The 20,745-nt window shown below is 44.0% G+C and overlaps 2 protein-coding genes across 2 annotated transcripts in view; one reads left to right on the plus strand and one right to left on the minus strand.

The window, feature by feature from the left end:
* Positions 1-8,929, plus strand: part of COL19A1 (collagen type XIX alpha 1 chain) — a 437,433-nt gene extending 428,504 nt beyond the window's left edge. Inside the window, exons 49-50 of the mRNA XM_061427130.1 lie at positions 2,390-2,467; positions 2,644-8,929. Coding sequence (XP_061283114.1) covers positions 2,390-2,467; positions 2,644-2,771 — 206 coding nt within the window. The 3' untranslated portion in view covers positions 2,772-8,929. The remainder of the gene's footprint in view (positions 1-2,389; positions 2,468-2,643) is intronic.
* Positions 8,930-12,135: 3,206 nt separating this feature from the next.
* Positions 12,136-20,745, minus strand: part of COL9A1 (collagen type IX alpha 1 chain) — a 90,887-nt gene continuing 82,277 nt past the window's right edge. Inside the window, exon 39 of the mRNA XM_061428707.1 lies at positions 12,136-13,190. Coding sequence (XP_061284691.1) covers positions 13,003-13,190 — 188 coding nt within the window. The 3' untranslated portion in view covers positions 12,136-13,002. The remainder of the gene's footprint in view (positions 13,191-20,745) is intronic.

Consider the following 20,745-nt stretch of genomic DNA (forward strand, 5'->3'; position numbering starts at 1 on the left):
ATATATTACAATTATTTTTTAAATAGATAAAGATTTTTAGTTGGAGTTTCAATATCAAACTCTCAAAAATGAATGGAATGAATATACAGAAAAGTAGAAGGATGCAGTGCCCCTGCAAAGCAGACCCAGGTGCTTTTCAAGCTGCTGCTTGTGTGCTGGGACTCAGAGCAAGTGGGCTTGTGCAGGAGCCCTTAAGGACGGAGGCTTGGTTTCCCACAGCCCTCGGGCCCTCCTGGAGATAGGCCCTGCTGGCTTTCATAGACAGGTGTTACGGGAACTTGTCTTCCCAGGGCAGGTCTCCAAGGCTGGCGAGCCCCACAAGGGACGTGGACCCCTCACTCCTCAGGGTAACCTTCTCGTCAGTGGCGTCCCTCCCCTTGTGGTCAGCACGCCAGGGGAGTGGCCTCTGATTGGACCACGTCTCTGCGCCTCCTGCCCGTCTTGATCTGGCCTTGCCTTTGTATCCTCGGTTGTGGAACATCTGTTCTCCTATCTTCAGGCCATCCATCCTCACATATAGTGTTTCACATACAGTTGTAGATTTGGTGTGTCTATGGGAGGAGGTGAGCTCAGGGCTTTCCAGTTCACCATCTTGGTCAGGAATCCTGAAAGAACTTGACTTAAACTTTTCTCAAACACATGCTGAGTTCCCACCTCTGTGAAAATCCTCAAGAATGGATGCCACACTTCAAAGCCTTATCCATTTTAGAAAGAGCCTTGCACACTCAGCGGATGTGGAGTTAGCAGGAGAAAACAGATCCTGCCTTCTAGCTTCCATCAACCTTGGAGGGACAGTATTGGGAATGATTGTTCTTACTTTTGAACTTATAAAGTTCAGCTGTTATTGGTTCATAATGAGGGAAACCCTCTGTTATTTGTAATCCAGTGGCCCATAGAGTAGTTCCTGTGACTGATACAGATTTGACTTTTCAGATTTGTTAACAGTCGGGGCCTTAGGAAGTAGGAGGCGTATGTGTGTCAAAATGATGAAGGACACAGTGGTCAATTGGGGTCAGGACAAACAACGCATAAGGCCTTCAAACAGCTTGTAAGGCCCTGCATGAAGAATTATCCTTCCTAAATGCCAGTAACACTCTTTTTCTGACCTCATTTTTCTAGCATGCATATAAATGCACTGACTTACAACTTTAGAAATAAACCCCGAGAGTCGAAATGGAAATCTCCAAGGCTATTACCTGAAAAACTACAACAAACACAGTTCTTCAATGACAAGACCCTCTAGATACATTGGGTTAGAACACTGCTGCTGTTTTATTTCTGTTTTCCTACAGAGGCTACACTGATACCAAACTATCCTCCTGCACCTACAAGCCATACAGACACATGTCTCTTTGCAGACAGACCAGCCTTCAAGTCCTTTCCAAATTTCAGGAGAGGCCTGCCCTAAAGGGGTGAAAAACTTATTCTAGAAAAATGGGGAAGCTGTTACTGACCTTATTAGCATTCCTATATGAAATTTTGTTGTGAAACAATTATAAAATAAGACCCTATGGCTTTGGGGAAGGCTTCATAAGGAATGAGCTTGGGACCTTAATAGGAAATTGGAGTAAAAATGTTTCATGTGCTTTGTGCAGTTCAACACCTCTATCTATTAATAGCAGGTCGGTATTAACCTAATGATATGAGAGCTTTGTACAAATGCATTTTCACATTTGACAGGAGACATATAAATGTTACTGTGTTTTACAAACACATAAATTATTTTTCTTGTTTTATGACACCTCATATGCACTGAGATTCATGTGGAATAATGTATTTTGCATTATATTAAAATCTGAGAACCAAATTTAAATACATAGCTTTTAGCAGATATGTTCTTCTTTTGGAATTATGTTCCAGTGTTATTAATCCTTGTTAATCAAAGGTTCATATTTCTTCAGTTATTTTTCTTTCTTCCTAATTTTTTAGCCTGTGATATTAAGCACTCACTGAGATGACTGAGTGAGAGTCAGCTTAACAAGGTCTCTGTAATAGTGGGAACTGGGTGGAACTATTAAATACATCCCAGGTAGTAAATATTATTTTACTGCAGAAATGTTTAGAGATTTGGAAGGGTACTTTCAAATGACTTAACTACAAACACTTTTCCTTCTTGTTCACATATGTTAAATGAAAGTCAGCTATAGAAAAGAAATCCTGGTGACTTTTCACATTTGAATACGTATCAATTTAGGATACTGTTCAGGCCACTGTTGTCTTGGATCCAGTATTGTACTGAGTGTCTGTAGCATAGTCTTCAGATATAAATGTGTGGAGATATTCCACTGGGTGTATTTTCCACGTGCACCTCAAAGTATCTCCTGAATGTGTATCAGTCAGAGAACACGCTTACTTTTTTTCTCTCTCTTTTTGTTTATCTCCTCCTTAGGCTACCGAGGACAGAAGGGAGAAAGGGGGGAACCGGGAATTGGGCTTCCAGGGAGCCCGGGTCTTCCTGGGACTTCAGGTAATAGTGATATTATCTTCGCAGCATGAGCCAGCCTCCAAAAATTGGAGCCATGCCTGCCCCCTGTGGCCCTTTAGTGTCGCTCCAGTTGACACTGAATGACTCGTGTTGGTTGGAGAGAGGGAGGATGATCTGTATGTTGACCTGCATTCTGATGGGGTCTTTTATTTCATTAGCTCCGGGCTTGCCAGGCTCACCAGGTGCCCCAGGGCCCCAGGGCCCCCCAGGACCTAGTGGAAGATGTAACCCAGAGGATTGCCTGTATCCCGTCTCACACACCCGACAGCGAACAGGTGGGAAGTAACCACACCTGAGGAAGACTTGATGCCAGTCACCTCTCGTTGCTGTTGGAGCTTTCTTAATACTGTCAGACCCTCGTGATCGTGGGTGACTTTTTTTTTTTTTTGGTGTAGGCAAGACATTAAAAACAAAAATCGGAATCTTATTCCTATAGTAACTGCGATATCAGCCTTTTCAGAATTTTTTCCAAATTCATTCCATGTCTTGCTTCACCATTATTATGCTTTTTATTCAGGGTTTTCTATGAAATATGCAAGCACATCTTATCATTTGTTCTTCTTTAAGAGAAAGTGATATCTCATGATTTAGTAGACTGATGGTGATGTACGTTTTGTAGTCTTATCAACTTGTATTTGGCCTTTCGTTTCTGAATTTTAAAGTTTTGGACTTATCTGGATGTTTCCTTGGTATTTAAATTTACTATCATTGCTGACAATTTCGTTAACTTTTTTGAAATAGTGCATTGCTCCTGCTGAATGTTTTTGACTACTTTTATAGCTTAAGAATTCTTATACCATCCTTTATCCATTCTACTTATGTAGAGAAATAGATAGGCAATAAGACCTTCATAATTTAGATTCTGGAAGAAAACTCAGGAGGCTGTCTTATCAGGGAGCCCAAAATCCTACCAGAGCCAACTACTGAAATGATTTTGTTGCTCCTGTGTAATGAGCTCCAGTCAAAGCAGTCCCACCAGCATGAGTGTGTCCTGCGTAAGAAGGAAGGAGCGAAGTCAAGGCCCAGCACTGTGGTCCCTTTGCCGAGTTTCTCATTTGGTAAACAGAAAGCTGATTTTTCTGGGAGGTGTCTGGTGGTGAAGGCACCCAGCTGTCTTTGGTACTTTCAAAGTTTAAAGGGCCTTGCAGAGTCTTTGGGCCCGAGTACATTAGCCTTCTGACCTCGTGACTCTCAGATGTTAAGAACCAGCCATCAGAACAAAGGATGGGACTTCTAGCAACTGGAAAAGAAACCTCCTTGTGCTAGAAGATGAGCGTGTGGTATCCACAGATGCATATCAACAAGCTGAAGCCTGGAAGCTTGTAGGAAGAATGATGCTTCTCAGAAGCTGCAGCTAGAGGTTCAGGGCCGTGAAGGAAATCCATGAGACCGAGCAAGAGTCCACACACTTCAGGGGCACAGACACTGCCTGGACCACATCCTCTGACCAGGAACAAAAACGTGTGATTGCCAACCAAACAGCTGAATGGTAGTTTCATGGCCTGGCCATACATTATTTTGAGAAACTGTTGGTTGAAAACGATTTCCTGGAACCGTGGGCAGGAGGATGTTGTTGAAATCTGAGTGGCGGGTCCTAGGGATGCCGAGGGCGTGCACCACCCCCAGCCCAGCCCCGGCCCCGCCACAGACATCTGCCATGGGGCAGATTGTGAAAAGCTGTGAGCACGGTCTTGTGGGCAGCGTGCCTCCATGGAGGCAGCTTTGTTCAAATGCACCCAGGGTTTGAACTGGTTTTCATTGTAGTTGGATGAACTGATGGTCAGGTACTATCTACATGGCTGTGCAAATGTACAACCTTTTTATTATTTCATGTTGAAAGATGCTGTATATTTCACTTCCAAGTTTATTTATTTTCATTTCCAAGGTCATTTTATTTATTTCAAGTGTTGTTAATTTTAAATTTATTTTCTCCTTCATTTTCTTTCCTGTGCAATACCTACAATGGTGCTGTGTTTTAGACTGACACAATCAAAATATACATATACATTTTCTTAGTAAAATGATCATTTATCCCCACAAAATGTACAGAGGTCTAAAATCTGGTGCTATGTGTATATCTTGAGCTTTTAATTTGTGGAGCTTTAGTTTGTTGAATTTTCTGAAAGCTTACAACTCCTCTGCCATTCATTAATTTACTTGAATTTGTCATAAAGCTAAAAACATTTTATATGTTTTCAAAGATTATTTTTTCATATTAATTGTTTGCTTATTCTTTTGCTTCTTTGTTAATCCAGAAGTATTTATTTTAGCATTTTACTGCTTTCATGAATTTTTTTGTCACTGGTGATCAGTGCATTGTTTTCCTGGAGTCGATCCCTTCACAGACGCAAGAAGACTCAGTTCATTTTCTTGTTTTACAGATTCTCTCATTTTAATTCCAGAGAATATTTCATGTGTCCTTTCTACAAGTTAAGTATTTCAGAACCTTTCTTTTTCTAAATTCCATTAATGCTGGACTGGTTTATTCCTGTTGCAAGGGTCTGGATTTAGTCAGGTGGTTTGAGGAGTTGATGCCAATTATAAACTTGAGTTGTCACAGTGACTCAGGTCCTTTCTAAACAACTGACATGTGTGATTCAATCCTACTTGGGGATAACCAGAGGAAAGGGCTGCATCACACAGAATGAACTCTGCTTGGCTGCCTGTGCAGGAGAAGCAGCAAAGAGCAGCAAGAAGGGCTGCACCCGGCAAACACAGCACCAGTAAAGTGAAGACCTGGCAGTTGCCTGATTCTTTTAACGAAAAGAACGTGGATAATTTAAGGCCCCAGACAGGGTGTGAAGACTTCCCCTAACTGCCTTGGTGGTGGCCAGTTCTCTTGTCTCATTTTGTTCCATTCCAGAACCTTTGTTCACTTCCACGCAGAAGTCAGCAGTGTCCACAGCAGAGAAAAAGAATGACCACATTTCATGAGTTATCTCTTGTCTGGACTCCACACAACAAAGTATGTTTAAATACAAAGTAATTGCAGGCCACGATGGCAACAGACTTCCCATGTAGCACGAGTGATAAAGAACCTGCCTGCCAATGCAGGAGACACAAGAGATGCAGGTTCAATCTCTGGGTCGGGAAGGTCCCCTGGAGGAGGGCATGGAAACCCACTCCAGTATTCTTGTCTGGAGAATCGCGTGGACAGAGGAGCCTGGCAGGCTACAGTCCATGGGGTCGCAAAGAGTCAGACGTGACTGAAGCCGCTTAGCAGGCACACACATGATGGCAATTGAAAGTTGTGTGTTTGCCCCATAAAAGTATGTTTGAATTCCAGTCTAATATTTTGTGTCAAGATCAGGTAACACTGTCAGATAGAAATCCTTCTGTGCAAAGAACAAGATTTGACTTCAGTTAATATTTATGGCCTTTAGAAAAAGGAAGAATAATTCATGACTTTGTTATTCTTCTTTTCTGCTGAAGACATTAACCATTTTTTCGTAACTGTAACAGAAACACAGCCAGTCTTAACCTTTGAAATTTTTCACCTTGTTATCAAAGTAGTGTAATTAATGACTTTAAAGTATTGATAATCCCATATGCTTGTTTCTATGGTTCATAACATTGTTGAAACTTTAAAATTTTAGACACTTTTGTGATAGAGCATCAGTAATTATCTTAAGATATATTATCTGTAAAAGATGTCATTTGATGTTTGGATTATAAAATGATTTCTTATGAGTATGTTTTAAGAGTTAAATAAGATTGAGCTTTTCTGCAGTCTTTCTCCACTGTAGAGAACCTGTGATATATCACCTTTTGTCCACAAGATGGTGTCTTAAGCAATTTGTATCAGAAGAATTGAACAGACTTGCTGGAAAATCCCATGGACGGAGGAGCCTGAAAGGCTGCAGTCCATGGGGTCGCTGAGGGTCGACACGACTGACCGACTTCACTTTCACTTTTCACTTTCATGCATTGGAGAAGGAAATGGCAACCCACTCCAGTGTCCTTGCCTGGAGAATCCCAGGGACGGGGAGCCTGGTGGGCTGCTGTCTATACAACTGAAGTGACAGCAGCAGCAACAGCCACAGCAGAAACACAAAAGGCTAGAAACAGCTGAGTAGACGATTCCATCAAAACCTTTGCTTTTGTACTCTTTTTTACTTTTGTAAATAATTTCTTGTTAATTTATGTTTTGTAATTTTTTTTGTTAATTTATGTTTTCCTCACTTTAAGTATCTTTATGAAGCAGGCACAATAACGTCTCATTTGTTGACTGTTTCAGTTTTATTTCATAAGTATATTTATATGGCTAGCTAACTTGAAAATTTACTATTTGTAACTTTAGTTTGTATGCTACCCTCATATTTTAGTGATTAACATGAAAACACTTGAGTAATCATGTTACCTATTAAACAGGATAGAAAATCTCTTTTGGCAAATAAAAAGAATTTAGCTTATCACAAGAAGTAGACCATTGATAGAATTAGACAATGTCCAAATCTTCATACTGTTCAAAGTACTTAAAAGTTTATAATTAGATTTGTATAATTATATTTTTTTAGAAATGTATCACTATTTACAAAATTTACGATGAAAAACACTATTTTTCAAAATACCATTTAAACTTTCCTAACACTGGCAATAATATCCTGATATTGAGAATTTTCAGGTTAAGTTATATGCTTAAGGTTTTTCCAGTGAAGTCTCAGAATAGTTTTGCAGATGTATTCATTGCTCTTGTTGTTCAATTATTTTTCACATTTTTCTGTGTCCACCTTCTTCAGACACACAGTTTAATGTCATTGTTTCCATGTCCATTCTTAAATGCTAGTGTGGAGGCTTGGACCCCCGGTTATAGCCCTCTCTCTTACAGCTTACACAGCCTTCCAAGAGGGGAGAGGTATAGACTGAATTGAATTTTTGTCTTTTATGCCTATTATTTCAAACTGACTTAGCCCACTGAATTGTATTCACTCATTAGTTGACTGGTAAAGCGTTCATGACATGAAACGTGTTTAACTACTGGGAGTCTCAGGAAATAAGACAGATTAATGACCTCAGTCTTGTGTGCTGTGGCTGGAGCGGTACCCCAAACACTTCACTCAGCAAAATTGTGCTAGAGTAACTGCTCGAGTTAGTTAAATTGAATGGAAAACCAGGTGAACACAGAGAAAACTCTTCCAGAGGAGCAGACCCAGAATAGCAAAACTTTACCTCAAATTTCAGTTCAGTTCAGATCAGTCACTCAGTCGTGTCTGACTCTTTGCGACCCCATGAACCACAGCACGCCAGGCCTCCCTGTCCATCATCAACTCCCAGAGTTCACCCAAACTCATGTCCATTGAGTCGGTGATGCCATCCAACCATCTTATCCTCTGTCTTCCCCTTCTCCTCCTGCCTTCAATCTTTCCCAGCTTCAGGATCTTTTCAAATGAGTCAGTTCTTTGCATCAGGTGGCCAAAGTATTGGAGTTTCAGCTTCAGCATCATTCCTTCCAATGAATATTCAGGACTGATTTCCTTTCAGATGGATTGATTGGATCTCCTTGCGGTCCAAAGGACTCTCAAATTTAGGGCAGGCTTATAAAACCAAGCTATCTAAGAAAAATCTAAATGGAAAAAAATGCCATGTTCAGAGCCTATAGTCTTCCCTGATAGCTCAGTTGGTAAAGAATCTGCCTGCAATGCAGGAGACCCCGGTTTGATTGCTGGGTCAGGAAGATCCCCTGGAGAAGGGGTAGGCTGCCCACTCCAGTATTCTTGGGCTTCCCTGGTGGCTCAGCTGGTAAAGAATGTGCCTGCAATGAGGGAGACCTGGGTTTAATCCCTGGGTTAGGAAGATCCCCTGGAGAAGGGAAAGGCTACCCACTCCAGTATTCTGGCCTGGAGAATTCCGTGGACTGTATAGTCCATGGGGTTGCAAAGAGCTGGACATGACTGAGCAACTTTCATTTTCAGAGCCAATAGTGAGTGATATAGGTTACAGCTCCAGGAGTTAGCTACTTGCTTCATGAATGTGTCAAAAGAGAATACTAATAAAGTAAAAGATTTCACTAAATTTAGGGGGTAGTTAGTAAGATTTGAGTTTAACAGAAGGATGTGTGTCGCCTGACAAGGATAAGCATATGGGTGTAAAGATGCTAACTGCATCACAAATTTTTATTTTGCTCTTTTATTTAAAGTACATTTTAGGGATAAATATTTTTCAGTGTATTAATGTATTTAAATTCAGATTGTTTTATGACATATTTTTAAACTATTTATTTTTAAAATAAGACTTTGGGTGCATTTTTTGTCCATTCTCTGTGTTCTCTATCTTACCTCATCAAGCTATGTAAGGTTTAATTCAACATACTGCTGTTAAGTGGAATGGCGCGAGGTTTGTTCTAAATCCCACGTGGTTATACTGCTTTGACGAGTTGATTCCTGTGTGTTTGTGTTGCATAATGAGTTTGTCACTTATCTCAGCAATAAAGGATTTGACCCCGGATCAGGGAGTTCTGAGGTGCGGTTATTAGCAGCATCTCTTCTTTAGCTGAGGCTCCATATTTCAGCCCCGCTGACAGGGGTCAGCCACAGGGAGGCTGCAGGCACACTCACCTCCCAAGCTCTCACCTCCATGAGCCCACGGATGCCGAGGGGCGTGCAGACTGGCCTGTTGCAGGGCTCATGTCAATACCACGCTCATAATCATACTTTCGTTTGTCACATGAATCCACACTTAGCTTCTAAGAATTACATTCACAGCCCAGCTCAGTGGCAGCTCATAAAAAGCTTGGTCTGATGAATTTGGATGAGAATTAAAAGCAGAAACAAGAGAGTATCCAGGCCTTTGTGACTTTGGTCACACATGGTGATCTCCTCACTAAATTATGTGGGCTTGAGCAAGATGAAGGATGCCAGAGTTAACTTTTCTCAGAAACATAAGCTCTTCCATCCTGAGTGATGGGCCATTAGGTTAAATACACAGCATGTCTCTTTAACAGAAATGAATCCCATCAAAACCTGCAGATGGATTTAGATTCCTGCTTAGACTGGGAAATGATTTACAGAGTTCTTAACGATCCTCACCCTCAGGTCCGTCATGAAGAGTAAGGTAATCGTGTGCTCTCTGAGGGATAGTCTGAAGTCTCTTCACACGAAAATCTCCAACGTGGAGGCCAGAGACAAATTCAGACAAATCTTAAAAGAAAGTTCCCTGGAGCCAGTTCCCATCATTCACTTTCTCTGTAGGTATTCTTAGAAAATTTGGCCTCAAGAGCAAGATGTGAAGGGATTGTTAAGGGGAAAGTTAGCATGGATTCCCGTTTATTAAGATCAAAAATAGGATCCATCAGCATCCTCTTCCTGATAACCAGATACATTAAACTGTATGTATAATGTACCAACCAATGCATTATACTTCCTCTAGTTAGTTCTTTAAAGAGCCTTTGGGCATGTGTATCTATAGTCATATGTTCTTATGGTAAACCAATTCTGATTTAATATTTACTGAGCCATATGAATTAATGCTGCCATGTCCTGGATCAAAGCTCACTAACAAAGACTCAGTACATAGCTGAAAAGTATCAATTTTACTCTAGAAAAAAAAAAAGAGAGACTTGACCTATATTTATTGAAAACAAATGCTCTTTTTCTAAAAAAGGTATTTTAAATAATTTACATCCATTCCCTGTTTGTAAACAGCAGGATTACTTGTTGGCTAGTGCTTTTCTTAATATTGCTTTTTCACACCTTTTGCCAGGGCTCCCAGAAAATGTTTAAAAACCATTTTCTTGATATTTAGTGTGACTGTATGTATTTCTAGTGATCTTCCCCCTCTATTAGTTTCTTTTTAAACTCAGACATGTTAATTATCAGAGAAGCTTTAAGAGTCAAAAAAATAAAGAATACAGAGATTTCTCTTCTAAAGCAGGGATTTACAGTAAGCTTATTTCAGGTTGCAAGTAAATCAGATTTTATTTATGATGTTTAAGGATAGCAATATTCATGTAGTTAGCTTGAAGTAGTGTGTCCATAAATAATAAAATCAATCATGAAACTGATATGACTACTCATTCATCCCCTTCTGCTAGACAAAGCCAATGATCCCAAACTGTGCTGGGGAATTTATGTGCTCAGTCACTGGGAAGTGACTTCCACAGTTCTTACCCAACCTCTCAGATCTGTGGGACGGAAATCAGGTCACAGTGTCACAGACACACTGGCTTAGAATTAGATCATCAGCCCTTGAGTAAATAACGTGCATGTTTCTAACCACCTGTAATTACCCCACACTTTTCTCAGCAACTCGGACACCTTCCAACTTCCCCGAGGTCTGGAGGATTTCTGTTTTGCTAAAGAGAGAGATTTGGTCTAATTTAGGATTTATCAACATTCTTTCATGGAGAGGATCAGTGAGCTGTTTTCTTTGCAATTTCTCTGTCAAGTCTACACTGCTTCTGTAAGCTGTTTCTGAACTGGATTTACGATGGATTACTCCCACTATTGGGGATGTGCTCATTTCACACAATCGCTTTGTAATTGGTGGTTTCCAGTTTGCTGTGTCTATGGAGCTTGCTGTACAGCCTTTTGTATATCAAGTTTGTAGAACAGTTCATTCAACTTTTCCTTGAAATTTTATTTTTTTTAATTTTCTTATGAATCTGATAAACCTATTTATCAGAACTGAGAAACGTATTTATTTATCTAATTTTTCTTTTGTTGTATCTGACTGTGTCACTCCAGTTAAAATAAAACCACCTTGGTGAAAATAAAGGCGATTTCTTTGCATTTACTGGATTATATGTCACAGCACCTGAAAAGGTTTGCCATCCATGTGGAGACCATGCAAGCAGTTATGACCACTGTCTCGTCTGCAAAGATTACCTCTTCCACGAGGAGGAGGACCGTCCTCCCTGGCATGCAGATGGCACTGACCTACGCAGCCAAGCCGGAATTGTTCCCCTTACACACCAGGAGCACGGGACTCGAGGCTGTGAGCGGCTTTAAAGAAACCCAGATACACATTACATGTTGATTGATTTAACCAAATGAGTGGGGCTAAGATTTTAAAATGCTGAGAGTCCAACTGAGGGCAGAAAAGCTTCACCAGTGAGGTGAGGCATCACACCTATCAGGGCTCACTCCCCGTGACTTGAGAGAAGGGAGTTCCATAAACGGAGAAGATCCTGACTGGCGCACTGTGCTTTGCCTGGGACAGGTGATCATATGCCCTGTGACACAAACTGACTATGTTAAGGCTGGTCCATAGTTAATACAGTTGCTGACAAAACAGCAGGCCAGTGTGATTATGTAAATAGTAATGGAGTGCTTGAGGGGCCAGGCAATACCTATCTTATTGATAAGAATACAGTGCTTTAGCTGAGCTGCCTTTATACAGTTTATAAGAAAAAATTGAGTACAACATAAATCATTTGTGCAGTGAAGTTCTTAACAGGACAGCACTGAAATGAAGGCAGCAGCTTCTCCCCCAGAACCCGAGCCAGGCTAGACTTGGGGGGCCCATGCAATCTGCCATAGCATGCAAGCAGATTTGTGCAAGTGTATTTGTACATTTTTCGGGAGGATGGGTTCATAACTCTCATTTTATTTCTCAAAGGTCCATGAAACCTCCCCTACCACCTCCCCCAACCCGCCACGCTCTACCCCCACCATACACAAACACACAAAGAACTCTGTCACAAGGCCACACCCTCTGGGGAGCAGAAAGGGCTTTTTAATTTCTCTGTAGAACAAAGCACTAACATCATAAACACAGGCCTACAGAAATGCCAGTATTTAAAAAGCTTTACGTATCTGAACAACTGTAAGTGACTTCTTTTCATTGAACCCAGCTATAAAAAAAACATGCAAGAGAGTAAGAAACCATGTTTATTGCTTCTTTGGTACAACAAGAGACGTGACCTCAAACCTTGAAAATAAATAATCTCATCAATAAAACTACTGAATGGTAGGGTATTAAGACTCTTTCTTTGCTTTCACATGGACGAGCCCAAAATACGAATGGGTTTGGATACAGTACAGTTCAGCAGAAAGGCAAGCTGACGCTGAGAACCCCACGGGTGTAAGGAAAACACCCCAAGTGGCACAGCAACTGCAGAGTCCCCAGGAGCACAGTGATGGGGATCTTAAGCACCAATTCTCTTGACAGTAACGGGGCTGCTTCTTAACTAATCTGGTAAATCCTTGCAGAGCTGGAACGAGTGTCTGAGAACACACGCTCACTACAAAATGGAAGTAACTACTGCAACTGAGGTAAACCAAACAGCGTCTCTGTTTATTGGCACAGCGGCCCGTGACGTACCACACACGGATAGCACACGTGAGTTCAAGAGCCTGGGGATGGGACTGCCGATTCACTCAAAAGGAGGGGTGTTGTCTGTCTGATCCATTGCTCTGTGGCTCCCCTCAAAGAGAAAGGAGAGAGGATTTGCTGAATAGCACCATTGTCCTAAACCTGATGGTCAGATCGACTCCTAGGGTACCACTGAAGGGGCCGTTCTCCCCCAGGCGCCTTCTTCAGGTGTGGTTTCCACCGACAGCCGCGTGGCACCAAGCCCCTCACTGATTGGGACCTTTGCTGTTGAATGCCCGCTGACCGGCCTGCAGGGTGCAGGATGCTGGCTCGCAGAAACCAGGGGGACCCGGGGGGCCTGGGGGGCCGGGCACACCGGGGATGCCCGCCACCCCCGGGGGGCCTCGCTCGCCGTCCCGGCCGTTCCTCCCGTAGCTGGCGGGACCCGGGTCACCTGAAACACACAGAAGGCACGCTTGTGAGCAGGAGACCCACAGACGCAGACGCAGAAGGCACTGGGCCCCTCCCCGGCCCGGCAGCGTGTGCAGAGGGCCTGGAGAGACGCTTTTAGAAATGACGGGATGGCCAAACTAGATCTGGATGGTGGCACAGGATCGCTTCATGGCAGTTGAGTCACTGCAAAATGAAAAGTGTTAGGAGACCCGGGAATCTCTCATCCCCTCTCCCATCTGCCAGGTACAGCAGCCTCTCCACACAGACGTCTGCTGAGCCCGGGAACAGGCTGACTCAGATGCCAAACACACCTGGACCTCAATCTGTTAATAATTCATCGATACAGTTTGTACTTATTACATAATGAAATTATGTTGGACCCAGTGGGTTAAACAATTATTCCATCATCATATGTATATTAATCATTAAAATGAATTTCACCTGATTCTGACTTTTTTTAACTTGGCTACTAGCAGATTTAAAATCATACACGCCAACTCCTGTTTGCGCCTCACGCTGTATCTCTTCAGACCACGCTCCTGTAGCAGCCGCCCTTATTTCTAGCGGGTGATCAAGTTCCAGGCAGGGAGACGTGCCCCTGGGTGGTTGGAAGATGCAGACAGGTGGCTGGAAGGCCTAGCTCTGCCGTACGAGTCACTCATCTCCCTGTCTCCTCATCCACAAGATGGATGATGCCTGCCTGAGAACTATATTCTCTGCCTGAATGCACCTGATGAATGACTATTAGAAAATTAGTGCTTTGTGTTTCTTAGAAGACTGTGCAATGCACCCCACAAAGCTCCTTGAAATCCTTCTCATCAGAGCTTTACCCCAACAGGAACGACACACTGCCCTAAGCTCTTGGGAGGCGGGGGGGGCGGGGGGGGGGCAGGGGGGGGTGGGGGTGCGGGTTCTTTCTTTCATTAAGTCCAAAGATTGTTTGGTTCCTCCCTGAACCAGTGAGGCATGGAGTCACAGACCCCATAACAAAGAGACACGTTTCTGCAAACATTCTCTCCATTGCACTAGCATGCCGTCACATGATGCCTGCAACGGTGGTGATACCAGAGGCGTGTAAAAGGAATCCTGTGTGCCAGGATAACACAGTGTTTACAGAGATCCTCCTTTGGGTCCGGGCTTCGCTGGTGGTTCAAATGGTAAAGAATTTGCCTGCAACGCAGGAGACACAGGTTTGATCCCTGCGTCAGGAAGATCTCCTGGTGAAGGGCATGGCAACATGCTCCAGTATTCTTGGCTGGAGAATCCCAGGGACAGAGGAGCCTGGTGGGTCGCATGGGGTCACAAAGAGTCTGACACGACTGAGCGACTAACACTTTGATTTCTCCTCGTGTCCACGGTCTTAACTTGGCTATTAAGCCAAAAGGTGAAAACAAAATCTATACATTCAATTATATTCACTTAGATTTAGTTCCTTTCCCTGTTTCTTGGCAGTTTTTAGTTTTCTGTCCCTATTTTCAGTTCAGTTCAGTCGCTCAGTCATGTCCAACTCTTTGCAACTCCACGAACTGCAGCATGCCAGGCCTCCCTGTCCATCACCAACTCCCAGAGTCCATCCAAACCCATGTCCATCGAGTTGGTGATGCAATCCAACCATCTCATCCTCTGTCGTCCCCTTCTCTTCCTGCCCTCAATCTTTCCCAGCATCGGGGTCTTTTCCAATGAGTCAGTTCTTCACATCAGGTGGCCAAAGTATTGGAGTTTCAGCTTCAACATCAGTCCCTCCAATGAACACCCAGGACTGATCTCCTTTAGGATGGACTGGTTAGATTTCCTTGCAGTCCAAGGGACTCTCAAGAGTCTTCTCCAACACCACATTCAAAAGCATTGATTCTTCTGTGCTCAGCTTTCTTTACAGTCCAACTCCCATATCCATACATGACCACTGGAAAAACCATAGCCTTGACTAGATGGACCTTTGTTGGCAAAGTAATGTCTCTGCTTTTGAATATGCTGTCTAGGTTGGTTATGACTTTCCTTCCAAGGAGTAAGCGTCTTTTAATTTCATGGCTGCGGTCACCATCTGCAGTGATTTTGGAGCCCGGAAAAAGCTTATTTATCCCATTTGCCTTCTGTTGGTCTTGTTGCAGTGATCTGGTCTTTTTCAGCTGCCTTATTACACAGCCCACATACTTTAAGAAGGAAAACTACATTATAGACACTGCTTTACACATAACATTCTTCCCATTATACTTACTATTAGGTCCACAAAAAGCCACATTACAGGACAAAATGTAGCGAAGCTGTAAGGGAATAATTATCTCTGACTCTATACATCTCAAGGCTGTAGACAAGCAGATATAAGTAATTTCCCTTCATTTATCTCATAAGCCTTCATTTGACTACAACAAGTGATGAAGCAGGTAATTCTGTTTCCCTCTCAAGACAAGGTCTACCCCTAACCCACGGCGCCTGTTGACAAGGCTTTAGCAGAACCCTGCCTTTAAGCAGAGCCTATTCAGATTTCCTGGCACGGAGACAGTTAAAGGTTCAGTTGGTCTTTTAAGGCTTAAAAAGAGAGGCCAGATATAAACGCTTTTAAGTGGTCAGGCTGGACAAACGGCAGCCCATGAGCCAACGCCGGGGTTGTGAACAGTGTTATCAGGACACAGCGTGTCCGCTGTTTGCACACTGCCCTGGCAGCTCGGCACTACACAAGCAGAGGTCCGGGCTGCAGCAGAAGCCGTCTGGCCCTCGGGGCTCAAAAAGCACGGTCTTGCAGCAGGGGAAGGAGAGGGCGGGAAAGGAAGAGAGTGGCACTGACACATAAACATGACCGAGCTAAACATACAGCCAGCAGGAGCTGCTGTATAGCACAGGGAGCTCAGCTGGCTGCCCCGTGATGACCTGGAGGAGAACAGGAGGGGTGGGAGGGAGGTTCACGAGGGAGCGGGTGTATGTATACTTATGCACATATGCATATATATGCATACATATGCAACATGTGTGTGTTTGTGTATATATATATATATATATATATAGTTGTAGAAATATAGAAACCTCTTTTCAACTGCTGAAGAGAAAGCATGAATCGAAATTGCTCTTACTCTGCTTTGCCTGCTTCATGGGTGTCTGAGCTACACTGCTAAGTCACTTCAGTCGTGTCCGACTCTGTGCAACCCCATAGACAGCAGCCCACCAGGCTCCCCCGTCCCTGGGATTCTCCAGGCAAGAACAGTGGAGTGGGTTGCCATTTCCTTCTCCACTGAGCTACACTAACAGCCTAACAGTTAGGGTTTTCTGAAATTTCAAGGACCTATAAAATGTTACTGTCAAACCTTTCATGATTTTTAAAAAAATGAATGTCTGTATAATTCTCTGTACTAACACTAGAGGGCAGTCGTGTTACACACACAGAGGCCCAGCCTCTCAGCCCTAATAACACCTGCAATGCAATAAAAGGGACTAAGACACAGGCTTTAAAACAAAACAAAACATGGAAATCATTTCCAGCATTCAATAGGGAATTTCTCACCTTGTTCTGAGCGCTTGACAGAGCACACATGTTTCAGGCATTAGTGTATAAAGTGGGTTGTTTACGTAAGATCCCCACACCCCAATAAAAGAGTGGAGACAGGACAGCCGCAGAAAAGGGGTAAGTGACTATGCTAGACTCAAGCCCGGGCTTCCCAGGTGCCACTGGTGGTAAAGAACCCGCCTGCCAACGCAGGAGACGTAAAGGGCTTGGGTTCAATCACTGGGTCAGGAAGATCCCCTGGAGGAAGGCGTGGCAACCCACTCCAGTATTCTTGCCTGGAGAATCCCATGGACAGAGGAGCCTGGAGGGCTACAGTCTATGGGGTCGCATAGAGTCGGATATGACTGAAGTGACTTAGAAAGCACACACACAGACTTAAGCTTAAAGCGAGTGTGCCCTTTCTGTCTGGGGACTTCTTCACTCAGGATCCACAGGTAAAGCTCATCTATCTGCAAACCTTGAACAAGAAACCTGGTACAATAAGTGCGAGTCTGTCTAACGTCCGGGTCACGTTCACACACAATGATTATTTAAGGTCCTCGTTCTCCCAGCACGCTTAGATACACAAAGAAGTCAGGGCCCACTCTTAAATATCTTTTCTTCATATCCCCAGAGTGGGAAGCAACTGGTCCCCAGTGAACAAGTCCAGTGGCAACAGGCAAAGAGTTACTGGTGAAGAGACACTCACCAAAGGTCTCTGTTAAGAGACAGACATGGGAGAGGTGAAGGCAGGGGGCAGGGTCTAAGGTCCCAGAGGGCTTGCTCAGTGCGGTCCCCACAGCTCTGGGACAGGAGCAGAAAAGGAAATGTGCCAAAGTCAGGGGTCAGAATGGCAAGACAGACCCAGCACACACCTGGACCGCCCGCACGACACTCTGTCCACAGCAAGAACCTGGACACATGAATGTCGGCCTTGTCACTTACTACCCAAGAGATCTCTGTCGAGGCCCGTGACCTTTGTGAGTCTGTGTTTCCTCAAACATAAAAGAAGGAATAATAATAACTAAATTTGCAGAATGGTTGCCGGAAGCCAGGTGCTATGCTAAGTGCTTTCCAGGTATTAACACATCCACAGATCCTCCTAAATGAGGAGGGTCTTCCCATGCCCGGGAAGCCCAGCTCCACCTCCCTCCCCTCTTACACACCTGCACTGCCCACCTCTGGCTGTGAGACGCAAACTGGACGATCTGTGTCCATGTTTAGACGACAGGGTGCTACAGCCAAGATGACAGTCCCTGCAATTGTCATGATAAGAACCCAAGGTCTGTATCAGACGATGGACCATCACACCCTCAAGGGGCACACGAAACTTCACAGTGAACACGCTGAGAGAAGGAGGGCAGACAGAGGCCGAAAACAGTCCAGAAGGAGCAGAGCCATCCTGACAACTGGCAGATAATGAAGGTATTGCATTTCTTCCAATACATCAGCTTTGTTAGCACAAAGAAGAATGACCAAACGATCTTCTTTCCATTCAGAAGGACCCGAGTCCCAAATTCAACAAGAGGTCACAGAATATCCTATTCTGCCAGTTCCCTCCTTTACTTAAGATGTGTGTTATCTACAAGGCTCCAGACAAGTTGCTGAACACAGCCCTGGTGAAGGCTCCCCTGGGTCCCAAAGTCCTCCTTCTGTCAGGATTGTGAGAGACCAGAAATCACTTTCTTACCCACACTCCAAGGTCTCCCAAGGATATTTAAAGAGGCCCAGCTACTTGGTGACGTGATTTCCTGGGACCAACGCTTTGCACTTGCGGTCTGGAGTCACAGCAATTCAGCGGACGGATGGTCTGAGGTGTTAGGGGCAGTGCTGACTGACAGAAGGTCGAGAAAAAGCCACAAAGGCTGAGCCAGGGTCCAGCTCTGCACTTCAGCCACCTCTAAATGCAGCAGTGCGTTTGTCACATTAATAATAGTTCGAATAACTGGCATTTCTGGAGCATCCACTATAGCCAGAAACTGTCCTAGGCTCCTTTCATGGATTGATTGTTCTTTAAATTCTCAGAATTAGACTCTCTGGGAGATGGGATTGATTACTATCCCTGTTTTTTAAGTGGGGACACCAAGGCACGGAGCCAGTCAGGAACTAGCTCAACGCCATAAAGCTCGGAAGTGACGGTCAAGGTGTAAAGCCAGATATCTGAATCACAGAGCCCACACTCCCAAGGGCCCACTCTCAGAGGACTCGATTTAGAGGCAGAATGGCCCCAACACCTCTTGCTCAGGGACTGAATGGATTTGAGAAACTGTCCCCTGAGTACGTTTAGGCAGAGACACGGGGATATGAGCCAACCCGAAACCAACGATCCAGCTGGTGCCTCAAAGCGGATGTAGACACAGACCCGACTGCGTGCATCGGCCAGTGAGCCTCGATTCTTAAAAGACTAATCTGTAACTCTGAGTTCACCCTAAGTAATGTCAAATATCCCCTCAACGAAAATGTACCTAAAGCACAGAAAAACACAGATGGGTAGAACCAGGAAGGGAGGGGAGAGGGCTGGAAAAATGCAGCAAGGAAACAGAGGACAGGCTTCCGAGTCCTGGACAAACCTGACTTTAACAAACCAGATTTAAGCCGTAACTCCAAGACTAACATATAGTCATTTTCACAAGGAAGACCAGCTGAGGGTCACGGAGAGCTGCCGGGGATGACTTGCCCTACCTGACCACTCACCCACACACGGATGACTGGTGTCCTAGAAAGCAAACCCACGGAGCCCCTTCCAGGCCGAGCAAGGGTCCCGGGACACCATGCAAACCGCACAAATACAAGCTGGTCTCCACCTTCCTATTTTTAAACGCAAAATGGGATTTATCAACAGATTTTTTTGAAAGCAGAAGTCACCAGACACAATAATGTATTTTTGGTAAATTGTGCCAGTACTACAAGCTGCTGATCCAGGAACTGTAATTTGCCAACAAAATGGGAGAAGGAGAAATTGTCAGGATCTCTTTCAAATACACGGATAATTAGGTAAATCGTAATGATGTTGTTTTATTAGCCTTCAAACATTCTATTCCTACCACGAATAAGGGAGACGAGTCCTCAGAAAAGTCTGTTTTCCTTTTCTTTCTGCTAGACATCCGTCAATGAATCCAGACTTTCAGTTCAGTTCAGTCGCTAAGTCGTGTCCAACTCTTTGCGACCCCATGAACCGCAGCACGCCAGGCCTCCCTGTCCATCACCAACTCCTGGAGTTCACTCAGACTCACGTCCATCGAGTCAGTGATGCCATCCAGCCATCTCATCCTCTGTCATCCCCTTCTCCTCCTGCCCCCAATCCCTCCCAGCATCAGAGTCTTTTCCAATGAGTCAACTTCGCATGAGGTGGCCAAAGTACTGGAGTTTCAGCTTTAGCATCATTCCTTCCAAAGAAATGATGCTAAAGCTGAAACTCCAATACTTTGGCCACCTCAACTTTACTGTTTATTAAAATCTTCCCTGGGTCCCATTCAACTCCAGCCAGATTTTCTTTCCTTTTCTGATCACAAAGGCTTTCTTTTCCAATCACAAAAATTCATCAACTTGTGAAAACATCTTGACAGGCCCACCAATTACCATTTTAGAAAGGCAGCGTTTGAGCTATCTCCAAATGCATTCATATTTTTAAAAATTATTTTAAATGAGAAAGTGATCACCAGGAGTAATGAAATGGATAATTAGAAAGCAATGATGTTTGGGGGCTGCAATTATAGCCATGATTGACTACGTAAGCCTCCAGCAGAATTAGAAAATGATCATTTCTTTGCTAGATTTCCCTCAACCAAGTTTTGCAGATCCACGGCAGGAGTGTGGGCCACCCTCCTTCTGCATAAGCCCCCTCCCCTGACCAGTCTCCCCAGGGACTTCAGGGGGCCTTCCTGAGCCTTGGCCCTGAAGCGCTCACAACGTTTACTGGAGGCTCAGGCTATTCACGCTCTTCACCTGAACTGGATTTCAGGCCCCAGGAGGCCGCTTCTGCACTTGGACTTGGCGGATGCATCCCGCGGATTCACATGGGACAGCCTGGACCTCGGCCACAGAGTAGCCGGTGTGTAAGGAGAGCAGACATCCAGTGAGA

This window comes from Bos javanicus, chromosome 9 (genome assembly GCF_032452875.1).
Source record: "Bos javanicus breed banteng chromosome 9, ARS-OSU_banteng_1.0, whole genome shotgun sequence".
Taxonomy (NCBI): Eukaryota; Metazoa; Chordata; class Mammalia; order Artiodactyla; family Bovidae; genus Bos; species Bos javanicus.